Consider the following 13579-nt stretch of genomic DNA (forward strand, 5'->3'; position numbering starts at 1 on the left):
GGAGCAGTGATGGGAGAGAACCATTTCAGGTGCTCTGCCAGGAGCATTCTTCTGTGGCAACCACTAGGATGTTGACTGTTAGATAGGAGTGACTTAAGACATGTAAATAGAGAGGTTTGGGGTGCCTGGGTGGCTCAGTCAGTCAAGCGTCTGCCTTCAGCTCAGGTCATGATCCCAGGGTCCTGGGATCAAGCCCCACACTGGACTCCCTGATCGGCTGGGAGCCTGCTTCTCCCTCTCCCTCTGCCTGCCACTCCCCCTGCTTGTGCGCTCTCTCTCTCTCTCTCTGTCAAGTAAATAAATAAATCTTAAAAAAAATAGAAATAGGTTTTTTGCCCTTTTTCTTAAAAGAACTATTTCTACCAAATAGCAAGACTTATTAAAATCTCTAATACGTAGGACAGGTATTGGCTCAAGGGTAGACAAACAGCCCAAAGGAACAGAATAAAAAGTACAGAAACTGATCCACATATCTGTGGGCACTTATGTGACAAAGGTGACACTACCATGCAATGGTGCTAATGGTGCTAAGTCAACTGGACTGGATGATCATGTGAATAAAAATGATTCCTTACTATTTCACATCATACACAAACATCACTTAAAAATGGATTGTAGATCTAAATGTAAACGTTAAAATAATCATACTACTAGAAGATAACATATGAGAATATCTTCATGGTTTTAAGATAGAGATTTCTTAAACAGGACACAAAAATCACTATAATCATAAAAGAATGAGTAAATTGAACTACATTAAAAATAAGAACTTCTGCTCATCAGGATGCACCATGAAAAAATGAAGAGGGAAGCTACAGGGAGGGAGAAGATATTTGCAGGATGTATATTTAACAAAGGATCGTATCTAGAATATAGAAGGAATCTCTACAAATCAATAAGAGAAAGGCAGACAACCCAATCTAAAAAATGGGCAAAATACTTGAATAGGCAAGTTACAAAAGAGAGTATCCAAATGGAAAGGTGCTCAGGCTCAATAGACTCAAAGGAACTGCAAATTAAAACCTGAATTCATTATCACTTCATACCAACCAGAATGGCTAAAACAGACCAGAAAACCTGACTACACTAAGTTTTGTGTTGGCAAGAATGTAGAGCATGTAGAACTCTCATTAATTCTCGTGGGATACTAAATTGGAAACATCTTTGTAAAACTGTTTTAGAGTACTTATTAAAGACGAACATATACATACTCTCTAAGTCAGTAGTTAGGTTCTAGGTATATCCCAATAGAAATGCATACACGTGTTCACTGAAAGATATGTACAAGAACATGGGTAGCAGTATGATTCATTATGGCCCCACAGTAGAAACAACCCAGATTTCCATCAACTGTAAAAAAAATAAATAGATTGTTGCATATTCATACAATAGACTACTAGAGCAATGAGAAGGAAAGAACTGTTGTTTCAGCTAATACATGAATGAAAGAAACCAAACATAAAAGAGAACATAGTGTATCATTCTATTTTCATGAATTTTAAAAACAGGCAAATGGTTTTAGAAGAATAGTAGTTATCAGTTTGGGGGGCAGGAGTTTTGGGGTGCTGGTAGTGGTCTGTTATTCAGGATACTGATTGTATAAGTATTTTCACTTTGTGAAAATTCATTAAGCTGTGTACTTATTTATGCATTTTTTTCAGTATGAATATTATATTGCAATAAAACTTTTACTAAAAAATTTTGAGAACATAGTAGATTTTTGGGGCACCTGGCTGGCTCAGTCGGTAGAGCATGGGACTCTTGATCTCCGGGTTGTAGGTTCAAGACCTGTGTTGGGTGTAGAAATTACTTAAAAATAAGATCTTTAAAAAAGAATAGTAGAGGAACACCTGGGTGGCTCAGTCAGTTAAGCATCTGACTCTTGGTTTTGGCTGAGGTCATGATCTCATGGGTTGTGGGATCGAGTCCCGTGTCAGGCTCCACGTTCACTGGGGAGTCTGTTTGAAGATTCTCTCTTTCTGCCTCTCCCCCCACTTACAGGCGCACACACACACACACACACACACACACACACACACTCTGTCTCTCAAATAAATAAATCTTTAAAAAATAGGGATGCCTGGGTGGCTTGATTGGTTTAGCGTCTGTCTTTGGCTCAGGTCATGATCCCAGAGTTCTGGGATCAAGCCCTGCTCAGCAGGGAGCCTGCTTCTCCCTCTACCTCTGCTGCTCCCCACACCCCTCTGCTCTCTCTTTCTCAAATAAAGAAATAAAATATTTTTTAAAAAATCTTTAAAAAATAAAGAATAAAAAAATAGTAGATTTTAAGATTCTAGTTTTGAGGGGCACCTGGGTGGCTCAGTTGTTAAGTGTCTGCCTTTGGTTCAGGTCATAATCCCAGGGTCCTGGGATCGAGCCCCACATTGGGCTCCCTGCTCGGCAGGAAGCCTGCTTCTCCCTCTCCCCATCCCCCTACTTGTGTTCCCTCTCTCGCTGTCTCTCTCTCTGTCAAGTAAATAAATAAAATCTTAAAAAAAAAAGAATCTGTTATCTAGCATAACCCCACCAATTTGAAGATTGGGAAGGTGAGGACTAGGGAGGGGGCTGAGTCTCATAACAAATTAATGGCAGAAGATAGTCACTTGTATTTGTGTTAAAGTAATGCCAGCAATAGTCCCTCTCCTTTCGTTGGCTGTCACAGCCCAGAATGGCAAGGGAAGCTACCCATTCCTTCCCAGGGGAACTTCAGTTTAAAGGTAAGATAACCTAAGAGAAAAATGGTAAACAAATTGATTTGAAAGACTGATTTCTTTGATATCCAGATGGGATGATTAGAATTTTTTTGTAATAATACTTTGACTTATTTTCTTTCTCCTTTTGTTTTCTGTTCAGCCCAAGAAGAAGAGGGGAAAAGTGGAAGTGAGACCCATTAATTTGGGGACAGATTATGAATATGGGATTTTAAACATTCACTTGACTGCATACGACATGGCCGTGGCAGAGAGTTATGCCCAATATGTTCACAACCTCTGCAACCATCTATCCATTAAAGTTGAGGAAAGGTATGAAGGATGCCTTTGCATGGGATGTTCTTGGTGTGAATAGCATGCTCTGCTTTGTCATTGTTGTTAAATGAGGTTTTGAGACATAATTTACATTTAGTAAAATTCACCCTTTTTAGGCATATAGTTTACCACAATCAGAATATAGAACAGTTCCATTAGCTCCAAAATTTTCCCAGTCCCCGGTGTAGTCATATCCCTGGCAACCAACAACTGATTTTCTGTCCTGTTGTTTTAAGTCTCCAGAACATCATGTAAATGGAATCATGCAGTGTGTAGCTTTTTGTGTCTGACCTCTTTCACTTAGCATAATGTGTTTAAGATTCTTCCATGTTTTTGGAAATATTTTATTGCTGAGTAGTATTCCATTAAGTGATGGGCCTTAATTGGCTTATCCATTCACCAGTTGATATACATCTGCATTGCTTCCAGTTTATTGGTGATTATGAATAAAGCTGTCATTAAGCATTCTCATGTATGTTTTGTGGGGCATATATCTTTTCTCCTGGATAGCTACCTAAGCCTGGGATTTGGGGGTTGTATGGTGACTGTATGTTTAACTTTATAAAAAACTGTCATCTGTTTTCCAAAGTGGCTGCACCATTTTGTTTTCCCACCAACAATGTATGAGAGTTACAGTAACTCCTTTTCCTGGTCAGCATTTGATATTGTCAGTTTTTTTCCTAAAGCTATTCTAATAGGTATATAGTGGTATCTCATAGTTTTTAATTTTCATTTCCCTAGTAAATAATGATTTTGAACATCTTTTCATATGCTTATTTGCCTTCTGTATATCTGCTTTGATGACATGTCCAAATCTTTTGTCCATTTTTAAAATTGGGTTGTTTGTTTTCTTATTATTGAATTATGAAAATTCTTTTTCTATTTTTGGATACCAGCTTTTTTTCAGTATGTGTTTTGCAAATATTTTCTCCCTGTCTTTGACTTACCTTGTCATCTTCTTAGCTGAGTCCTTTGGAGGGCAGACTTTTTTAAGTTTGGTGAAGTTCAGTTTATCAATTTTTTCTTTTATCTTTCATACTTTTGGTGTTCTATCTAAGAAAACTTTGTCTAACTCAAGATCACAAAGATATTCTCCTGTGTTTTCTTCTAGAAGCTCTATAGTTTTAAGTTTTACATTTAGGTCCATGATCCATTTTTGTTTTTGGGGGGGTTTTTTTTGTATATGGTGTGAGATATGGGTCAAAGTTCTTTTTTTTCTTCATATAAATATCCAGTTGTTAAACACCATTTGTTAAAAAGATTTTCTCTTTATCAAATTATCTTAGCACTTTTTGAAAGTCAATTAACCATGTATATGTGGATCTATTTCTTTTTTTTTTTAAGATTTTATTTATTTATTTGAGAGAGAGAATGAGAAATAGAGAGCACGAGAGGGAAGAACGTCAGAGGGAGAAGCAGACTCCCTGCTGAGCAGGGAGCCCGATGTGGGACTCCATCCCAGGACTCCAGGATCAAGACCTGAGCCGAAGGCAGTCGCTTAACCAACTGAGCCACCCAGGCGCCCTATATGTGGGTCTATTTCTGGACTCTGTTCTATTGTGGTGATTCATGTATCAATGCTTATACCAGTACCACAGTGTCTTGATTACTATAGCTTGATTACTAAAACTACAACTTTGTTCGTTTTTTTTAGCAAAATTATTTTGGCTATTCTAGATCCTTTGGCTTTCTATAAAAATTTTAGAATTAGTTTGTTGATTTCTACATAAAGGAACCTGATGGAATTTTATTAGGATTATGTTCAATCTGTAGGTCAATTTGAAGAGAATTGACATCGATTTTGATTCCCCTGATCCATTAACAAGGCATATCTCCCCATTTATTTAGGGTTTCTTTGCCTGCTCTGCTTTGCATTTGCTCTTTGGATTTGCTGGAAAACTGTAGGGGAGGAGAACTAACACTTCTGACTAACTACTCCAGGCCAGGCACTTTACATATCTTATCTCAGTGTTTCAGAAAGTGTGGGATGCCCTGTAGTTTGCTTTAGATAACATTAAATCACATGGTGAGAAATTTCTTCCCTTTTTAACTCTCATTCAACCTAATTATGTCAAGGAGAAATTCTTTGTGTGGTTGTGATATGTCCTTAACGCCACTCTAGCACTTCCTAATCTTCATAACAGAGAAGGGACCTGAGACTCAGAGTCTTTGGCTCTAGCTAGAATTTTAGAACATTATTTTGTTTTCTTTTCATTGTACTGTTTTTTTTTTTTTTTTTTTTTTTAAGTAAGCTCTAGGGCCAACATGGGGCTTGAACTCACGACCCTGAGATCAAGAGTCATGTGTTCTACCAGCAGCCATCCAGGCACCCGCACTGTACTTTTTAAAAAAAATTTCTCTTGATGGCATCTGATACTGGTCTTCCATTTATAGTGATATAAAGTCAGGCTTATTGAGATACAATTTACCTTTAGTAAAATTCACCCCTTTAGTGAACAATTTTCTGTGAGTTTTCACAGACGCACACAGTAAATACCATCATACTCAAGATATAGAACATTTACATTATCCCAAGAAGTTCCCTCCTGCTTTGTAGTTAATCCCTCCCCTACCCCCAGTGCCTCGCAAACAGATCTGTTTTCTGTCCCTTTGGTTTTGCCTTTTCCAGAACGCGATGTAAGTGGAATTATATAGTATTTTTCCTTTTGAGTCTGGCTTCTTTCACTTGGATAATATATTTGAGACTCATTTCTTTTGTTGCATGTATCAAGTAGTTTGTTCCTTTTCGTTGCTGATTAGCATTTCATTGAATGGATGTATGTTTGTTTATCTTTTCAATGGTTGAAGGACATGTGTGTTATTTCCAGTTTTTGGCAGTTATAAATAAAGCCACTATAAACATGTACAGGTTTTTGTGAGAACATAAGTTTTCATTTCTCTATGTAATTGCTGGGTCGAATGGTAAGTGCAGTGGATTTTTAAATTTATAAGAACTGCCACACTGTTTTCCAAAGTGGCTATATATACCATTTTCTTTCTCATCAGCAACATGAATTCCAATTGCTCGACAAAAAGTTTTTTTAATTAACTTTTTAAGTGAATTGATTTAAAGAAAAATATTTAATAAATAATCATTTGGGTGGTTTGTCATTGTGGCAAGGTAATACATGGCACAGTATGTGGATATGGCAAGAGTTAGACTTTCTTACTGATTGGATAGTAGTATGTTCCCATTTTACAAATGAGGAAACCAAGGCTCAGAAAGCCCCAAAGTCACAGAACCAATCAGTGGCCTAGATTTAACCCATTTCTGCCTGACTCCAGGATTTTTAATTATAGGGGGGTCTTATTTTAAGTCCTTAAGTGAAATTTGAACTTTTAAACCTTTATAACTTAGTGTAACTGTGCTAAACATACTGTCTAGAAGATTGGATAATAAGCTGTGACTTTAGCTCTCACAGCTAGTAGTACTTCAATTGTTTCAGGATGAAAGATGTGCTTTATCTTTTTGTGATGCCCCTGAGAGTTGTTTGCTCTTTCAGCACTTGACACACACTTCTATCATGTCACTTAGTGCTCTGGGCTGTAATAATCTATTCATGTGTCAGCTCCCCTCCCCACTGACTAGTGGGAACTGTTCTTTTTTTTTTTTCTTTAGCATCTAACGCAAGACCTGCCACATGGGGGACATTAAACCATTGTTGAAAGAATGACAGGCTCTTGAATATGACTGCATAATCCAATTGTGTGGTATACATGGGATACATTTCCTAAAGTTTAATGAAAGTGCTTTAATTAAAATCAATAAAAAACTACTGATTGAGCCTTTTCCTGCTATGTGGTAGATATTGTACTAGATAGACATCCTGACTGGAGGAGACTAAGGAGAATGTCCCTGATTTCAGGGAAAGAGAGAGAGAGAGAGAGTGTGTGTGTGTGTTTGTATACAGTATAATGTGCAAGGTGGTAAGTGAAGGATAAAGTGCAGTGTCAGTTCAAGGAGGCTGAATAGCATAATAATTTAGAGCCATGCTTCCTCAAAGTGCCACTCTGCAAAGATATCAGAAGCTTATGCCAAAATGTACATTAGTGCTTTGCTTCCTTCATCAAGAAAGTCTCACTATTGAAAAAAAATGTCTGCTGAATTAAATAGCATGTTTAGTGACTGTTGCCTGCTTCTTATCTTGTCTTGGACTGATAACAAGCAGTTTGTTCACCAGCAACTTGTCTATGGACCATACTTTGAGTAACAAATGGTTATGAGTACAGGCTCTGGAATCAAACTGCCTATGTTCAAATTCTAGTTCTACCAGCTAGTGGCAACATGACCTTGGTAAATTCTGAACCTCAGTTTCCTCATCTATATAATGGGGATGATCATTTTCTTATTCCTTTAAGTTCTGAAAATTAAACAAGATAGTATATGATAGCACTTAGCAGAGAGACTGGAACATTGCAGACGCCCTGTAAATAATATTGTTATTAATAATTAATGAGAAGTTTTTTTGTTTTTGCTTTTGTTTTTAACTGGCAGGGGTTAGAGGTAGCTTTGTGGTGGCAAAGAGGCATTAAATGTCATTTACAGAATGTTATCATACCTCCAGTAGGTCAGCTCCCTGGAGTACTGCTTTGAAGTTTTAAAAGGACTTCTTAAAAGGTGCTGTTTTTTTTGTTTGTTTTTGTTTTTAAAGATTTTATTTATTTGAGAGAGAGACACAGTGAGAGAGGGAACACAAGCAGGGGGAGTGGGAGAGGGAGAAGCAGGCTTCCCTCCAAGCAGGGAGCCCGATGCGGGGCTTGATCCCAGGACCTTGGGACCATACCTGAGCTGAAGGCAGACGCTTAACAACTGAGCCACCCAGGTGCCCCAAAAGGTGCTGTTTTTAAAACCTGGCTGTGGGAAGCTCTGGCTTCATTTGAGTAAAGGCAGGAAGGCAGTAACATTTGCTGAGCACCTATCAGCCAACCACTCAGGCTTTTTTTGTATAATGTTGCTTAATTCAAATAAACACCTTGTGCATATTCGCAAATCAAAGCATTGACTCTGTAGCCAGACTGCCTGGGTTTTACTCCTGTTCTGCAGCATTCATATGGTATGGCATTGGGCAGTTTACTTAAACTCTGTATCTTGTCTTCCTCATCTGTAAAATGAAGCTGCTAAAATATATATAATATTACATGTTGTAATATTAAATATAAGTGTTCCCAGCAACACTTGGCTGCTATTATTATGCTATTCTTTTAAGATTATTTATTTATTTATTTGACAGAGAGAGAGACAGTGAGAGAGGGAACACAAACAGGGGGAGTGGGAGAGGGAGAAGCAGGCTTCCCGCGGAGCCGGGAGCCCAATGCAGGGCTCGATCCCAGGACCCTGGGATCATGACCCGAGCCAAAGGCAGACACTTAATGACTGAGCCACCCAGGTGCCCCAATTGTTATTAATATAATAGAAGCTTGCCTATGGTCATACATCTAATAAATGGCAAGGTCTGGATTTGAATTCACTTTTTTTCAAATTCTCAATTCCCCGTAATTGGTTCTCCACACAGCTTTCGGTGTGGTCTTTCTAGAATGGAAATACGATCAGGTTACTACCATGCTTAAAATCCTTCTATGGCTTCCCATTCCTTTAGGATCAGAGTTAAAGTTCCTCAATGGCTTGCTAGGTGCCCGATGGCCTGGGCTTGCTTCTCTTGCCTTAACTCATATTTCCCTTTCCCTCTTCCTCTCCCTCCAGTTAACAATGGCTTATCCCTTTCCACCTCAGGACCTGTGCATACACTTGCTCTCTAAGGCTTAGAATACTCTTTCCCCTTTACATAACTAACCCCTCCTTTTTTCTTAGGCTTCATATTGGATGTCACTTCTTCAGAGAACCTCATTAAATTAGGTCTTTATGTTATATATTTAGGAGAAGTAAAGATTATATAATTTCCCTTTCATAGCGCTCATTCCTTGCCCTCGTAATTACTTGACGATTAGTGGTCTTCCTTCTTAGGCTCTAAGATCTATAAGGCAAGGACTGTTTCTGTCTTCATTAACAGTTTAACCGTGAGACCTTGCCCAGTACCTGACACATAGTAAGCACTGAATAAATATTCACTGACTTGGATTGAGTTCCAATAGTCCCGGACATGATTCCTAGAACAGCAGAATGAATGATGTGCTGCTTTTTGCCTCTTCTCTGCTCTTTGCTCCAAATAGCACAAAGCATAAAGAGATGTTCATTTTCAGCAACTCACTGCCCTGCATTGATTGAGGTTTTCAGACCATCGTATTGTTAGGCATTCTCGCTGCCCAGCTTTTCAGAGATGAAATGATCTTCTTCTGATGTTCATTTCATCATGATCCATTTTTCCTCTGGGAGTGGCAGGGTAGGGCTCTGACCTTGAGATGGAATTGGGCAGGGGAGCGGTGTGCTGGCTTTTGTTCTATAAACGGTCTGCACTGCTGCAGCTGCAACTCACCCAGGAGGGGAGAGGAAGAAGCCTATCCTGCAGGTCTCTTAATTTGCCTGCCTCCCTTGCTGAGCAGCTGCCTGGAGATGGAAATGTTACTCATCTGGGAGTAGCTTCCCAGCCTGAAGCTGATCTAGCCCCTCTGCTTTGTGGAGAATAAAAGCATCACTCAGCATCACTCTCTGAAGGGCTACTCTTTTTTTTTTTTTTCCTTTTTCTTGAAGTCCACTTACATTGTTTAAAATGGAGTTACAGGGGGTGCCTGGGTGGCTCAGTCAGTTAAGCCTCCCACTCTTGATTTCGGCTCAGATCGTGGTCTGGGGTCGTGATATGGAGCCATGCACGGGAATCCGTGCTCAGGGCTCAGCCAGAGAGTTTGCTTGAGGCTCTCTCTCACTCTCTCTTTCCCCCTCTCCCTCTGCCCTTCCTGGCCCCCACTCATGCACATGCATGCTTGGTCTCTGTCTCTCTTTCAAAAATACATAAATCTTTAAAAAAAAAAGTAAAATGGAGGTATGATTTATATTTAGTAGAGTCCACAGATTTTAAGTTCCCTAGCACTCCAGCAGGTTCCCTTGTGTCCTGTCCCAGGTAGTACTCCCCGAAGGTAGCATTATTTTGTCATTTTAGATTGACTTTTGACATTGAGTTATTTCATTTCTTCCCTTCTGTTTTTCCTGTCTGATCATCCAAGTACTGTTTATTGCAGAAAATTTGTAAAGTACAGAAAAGTGCAGACACTAAAGAAAATTTACCTATATTCTTAACTACTCAAAGGCCTATTCTACTTTGAAATGAACAGAGTTCCCAGTATTTCTTTATCAAACTATGTCTGGCTTTTCTGTTAGTTCTCTTTGAGGGCCTCTCGTGCCTTTGTAGATAGCTGCTTCACTTTTTGGAATGCTCTCCAGGCAAACACCTATATGTTTATTCTTAACATCTTGATAAAAGCCTATCTCACCTGTGAAGTCTTCTGTGAGCCCCCTTTCTCTCTCTTTTCCCTGTAATATTCAGTACATGCCTATTATTGCCTTTGTCTTACTGTAGTGAGGATGTTTGTCTCTCCAAAACACTCTTAGTGGGCTCTTTTAAAGCATAGGCTGCATATTGCCCACCAGCATGCCTAGGACAGAACAGGCTTCCAGTAAATGTTTGTTGAATGCATGAATGAGTGGATGAACAAATCAAAGACATCTTGCTAAAGTAAGTGCTGAAGAATAAAATGCATGCTCAGTGGCACGAATGGACAGTTCCCACTTCAGTCAGTCAGTCTTATCTGCAGAATGTCAAGAAAGAAAAATAGCATTTTAGAGTGCTCTTTACTTTCCTGAAAGCTTCACATAGTTATTTTATTTGCTCTTCCATAACAAGTCTGTGAATGTGTCCTTATTTATGTAGGGAAGTTATTACCAAATTTGAATTGGAAGAGGAGGTCAGAGGATTGTGCTGGAAAGTGGGAAAGAATGTTATTTAGGGAGGTTGCCTGGAAGAGTCTGTAATACCTAGCATTTACTGTTTTTTGTTTTTTTAAAAGAATTTATTTATTCGACAGAGAGCGACACAGCGAGAGAGGGAACATAAGCAGGGAGAGTGGGAGGGGGAGAAGCAGGCTTCCCGTGGAGCAGTGAGCCCGATGCAGGGCTCGATCCCAGGACCCTGGGATCATAACCTGAACCGAAGGCAGACGCTTAACGACTGAGCCACCCAGGCGCCCCTAGCATTTACTGTTTGTAAGAGCAAGGGAACTGGCATTTGTAGGCATATTATGCCAGGCAAATTGCTTATGTAATTTCACTTAATCATTACAACAACCTTATGAACTAGGTATTATTATCCTTATTATCTCCATTTTGTAGCTAAAGAATCTGAGACTCAAAAGCTGAATTAATTTGTCCAGGGTTAAATAGGTATTAAGTGGCAGAGCCAATATTTAAATCCAGGACTGACTGTTGTGTCTCTAGTCCATTTTCCATTATATCCATTATTCATTTCGTAGAGGGCCATGGCCCTTGCTATCAGTTGATGAAGCTTTGTGTGACATGAAAATTCAGGAATTCTACTGTTGTTATTTCATTTATCTTCATTTTGGTGAACTTTCTGATAAGACAAACACAGCACTGGTACCCCATTTCTGTGTATCCATCGATCCTATCTCATCACCATGCCTGATCTTCACACGTCTATTGATAAGAGACCTAGATTGTAATCCTCTTTATTCTGGAAGAAAGTGAGGTCCAGAGAGACAAGTAACTTGCCTTAGTAAATATTGCTAATAAGCCACAGGGCCGAGATTTGACCTCAAATCCAGTGTTCTTTTCATGGCCATGAAGCTGATTATAGCAAGCACAGTCTCTACAACAGTATTTCTCAAGCTGGGGACATTTAACAATGTCTGGAGACAATTTCTTTTTTAAAGATTTTATTTACGGGGCGCTTGGGTGGCTCAGTCGCTAAGCGTCTGCCTTTGGCTCAGGTCATTATCCCAGGGGCCTGGGATCGAGTCCCGCATCGGGATCCCCACTCTGCGGGAAGCCTGCTTCTCCCTCTCCCACTCCCCCTGCTTGTGTTCCCCTTCCACTGTGTCTCTCTCTGTCAAATAAATAAATAAAATCTTAAAAAAAAATAAAGATTTTATTTACTTATTTGAGAGAGAGAGAGAGAGCATGAGCAGGGGGAGGGGCGGAGGGAGGGGAAGAAGCAGCCTTCCCACTGAGTGCAGAATCCAAGGCAGGGCCAATCCCAGGACCCTGAGATCATGACCTGAGCTGAAGTCAGACGCTTAACCGACTGAGCCACCCAGGCACCCCTGGAGATAATTTTTATTGTTACCACGTCGGAGGGTACTACTGGCATCTTGTGGGTAGAGTTTAGGAATACATAGGCCAGCCCCCCACAACAAAGAATTATTTGGTCTAAAATGTTAATAGTGCTGAAGTTGAGAAATCTTGCTCTTTGAAAACAGTTGGGTTTCATGCCTTATTTCTCCCGAAGAGGTGAAATACCCAAGGTTAGCCTCCAAAGTGATGACATTGATTCTTTTAGAATTGGCTTTTCTTTAGTAGCAGCAAATAAGTTATTCATCACCAGATTTTATTCAGTGTTGTGTCAGGCAAGAACTAGGGATGCAGAAAGGCATTAGACATGGTCTGCCCCCTCAGGCAGTTTAGAGGCTTCTGGAGAAGATTTAGGAGGAGCTGGTTCCTTCCCCCTGGCTGCAGATGAAGAGCCCTAGATTCCAGGAGCTACTGCATTGCAGCAATGGCTGTACTCAGGGACTCCTCTGATGGAAGTGTTGCTGCTGACTTAAGGGAGACTTCTTCACAGCCCCCTCTTCCTTCCCACAGTTACGCTATGCCCACCAAAACCATGGAGGTGTTGCGGCTGCAGGACCAAGGCAGCAAAATGCTCCTGGACTCAGTTCTTACCACCCATGAGCGAGTGGTTCAGGTAGGTACTCTGGGAGAACCTTGAAACATACTTGCCTCTCCTGGTTTTTCTGCCTCTTTTTTCTCCTTCTACCAGGCGCTTCTCTTCCTCTTGGCTGCCCCTTGAATGATGATGTTCTTTAGGGTTTAGTTCTTGATCCCTCCATCTCTCCGTATGTAATACCTTCCCTCTATGCAATCTCATTCATTTCCCAGGCCTCAACGACCATCATTATATTCTGACAACCCCCAGACACATATCTCTTAGTCCTGATGGGTTATAATATACTGATAACCCCTACATATGCATCTCCAATCCTGACCTTTTGGTTTAGCTTCAAACCTGATATCTACTTGTTTATTGGACTTCTCCACTAGGATATTCCACAGGTGTCTCACACTCAGCATGTATAAAACTAATTGTAGAAGAACTGATGTTTTTCTTTTTCTATAATCCTCCCCACCTTTGAGTCTAATGTTTAACCTTTCTTTGTCCTCTGATATCCATTCATTCAGCTGCTGAGAGCAAACCCCTCAGTGGCTTCACCTTTATTTTTTTTTTTAATTTTTAATTTTTTTTAAAGATTTTATTCATTTATTTGACAGAGAGAGACATAGCGAGAGGGAACACAAGCAGGGGGAGTGGGAGAGGGAGAAGCAGGCTTCCTGTCGAGCAGGGAGCCCGATGTGGGGCTCGATCCCAGGA

The 13579-nt window shown here is 40.0% G+C and overlaps 1 protein-coding gene across 1 annotated transcript in view; it reads left to right on the top strand.

Moving 5' to 3' along the window:
* The window catches only part of MRPL48 (mitochondrial ribosomal protein L48), a 54767-nt gene that overhangs the window by 37288 nt on the left and 3900 nt on the right, over positions 1-13579 (top strand). The window contains exons 6-7 of the mRNA XM_073879686.1: positions 2854-3023; positions 12793-12895. Coding sequence (XP_073735787.1) covers positions 2854-3023; positions 12793-12895 — 273 coding nt within the window. The remainder of the gene's footprint in view (positions 1-2853; positions 3024-12792; positions 12896-13579) is intronic.

Source organism: Callorhinus ursinus, unplaced genomic scaffold (assembly GCF_003265705.2).
Source record: "Callorhinus ursinus isolate GAN/ISIS: 27379988/994484 unplaced genomic scaffold, GSC_fseal_2.0 scaffold35, whole genome shotgun sequence".
Classification (NCBI taxonomy): domain Eukaryota; kingdom Metazoa; phylum Chordata; class Mammalia; order Carnivora; family Otariidae; genus Callorhinus; species Callorhinus ursinus.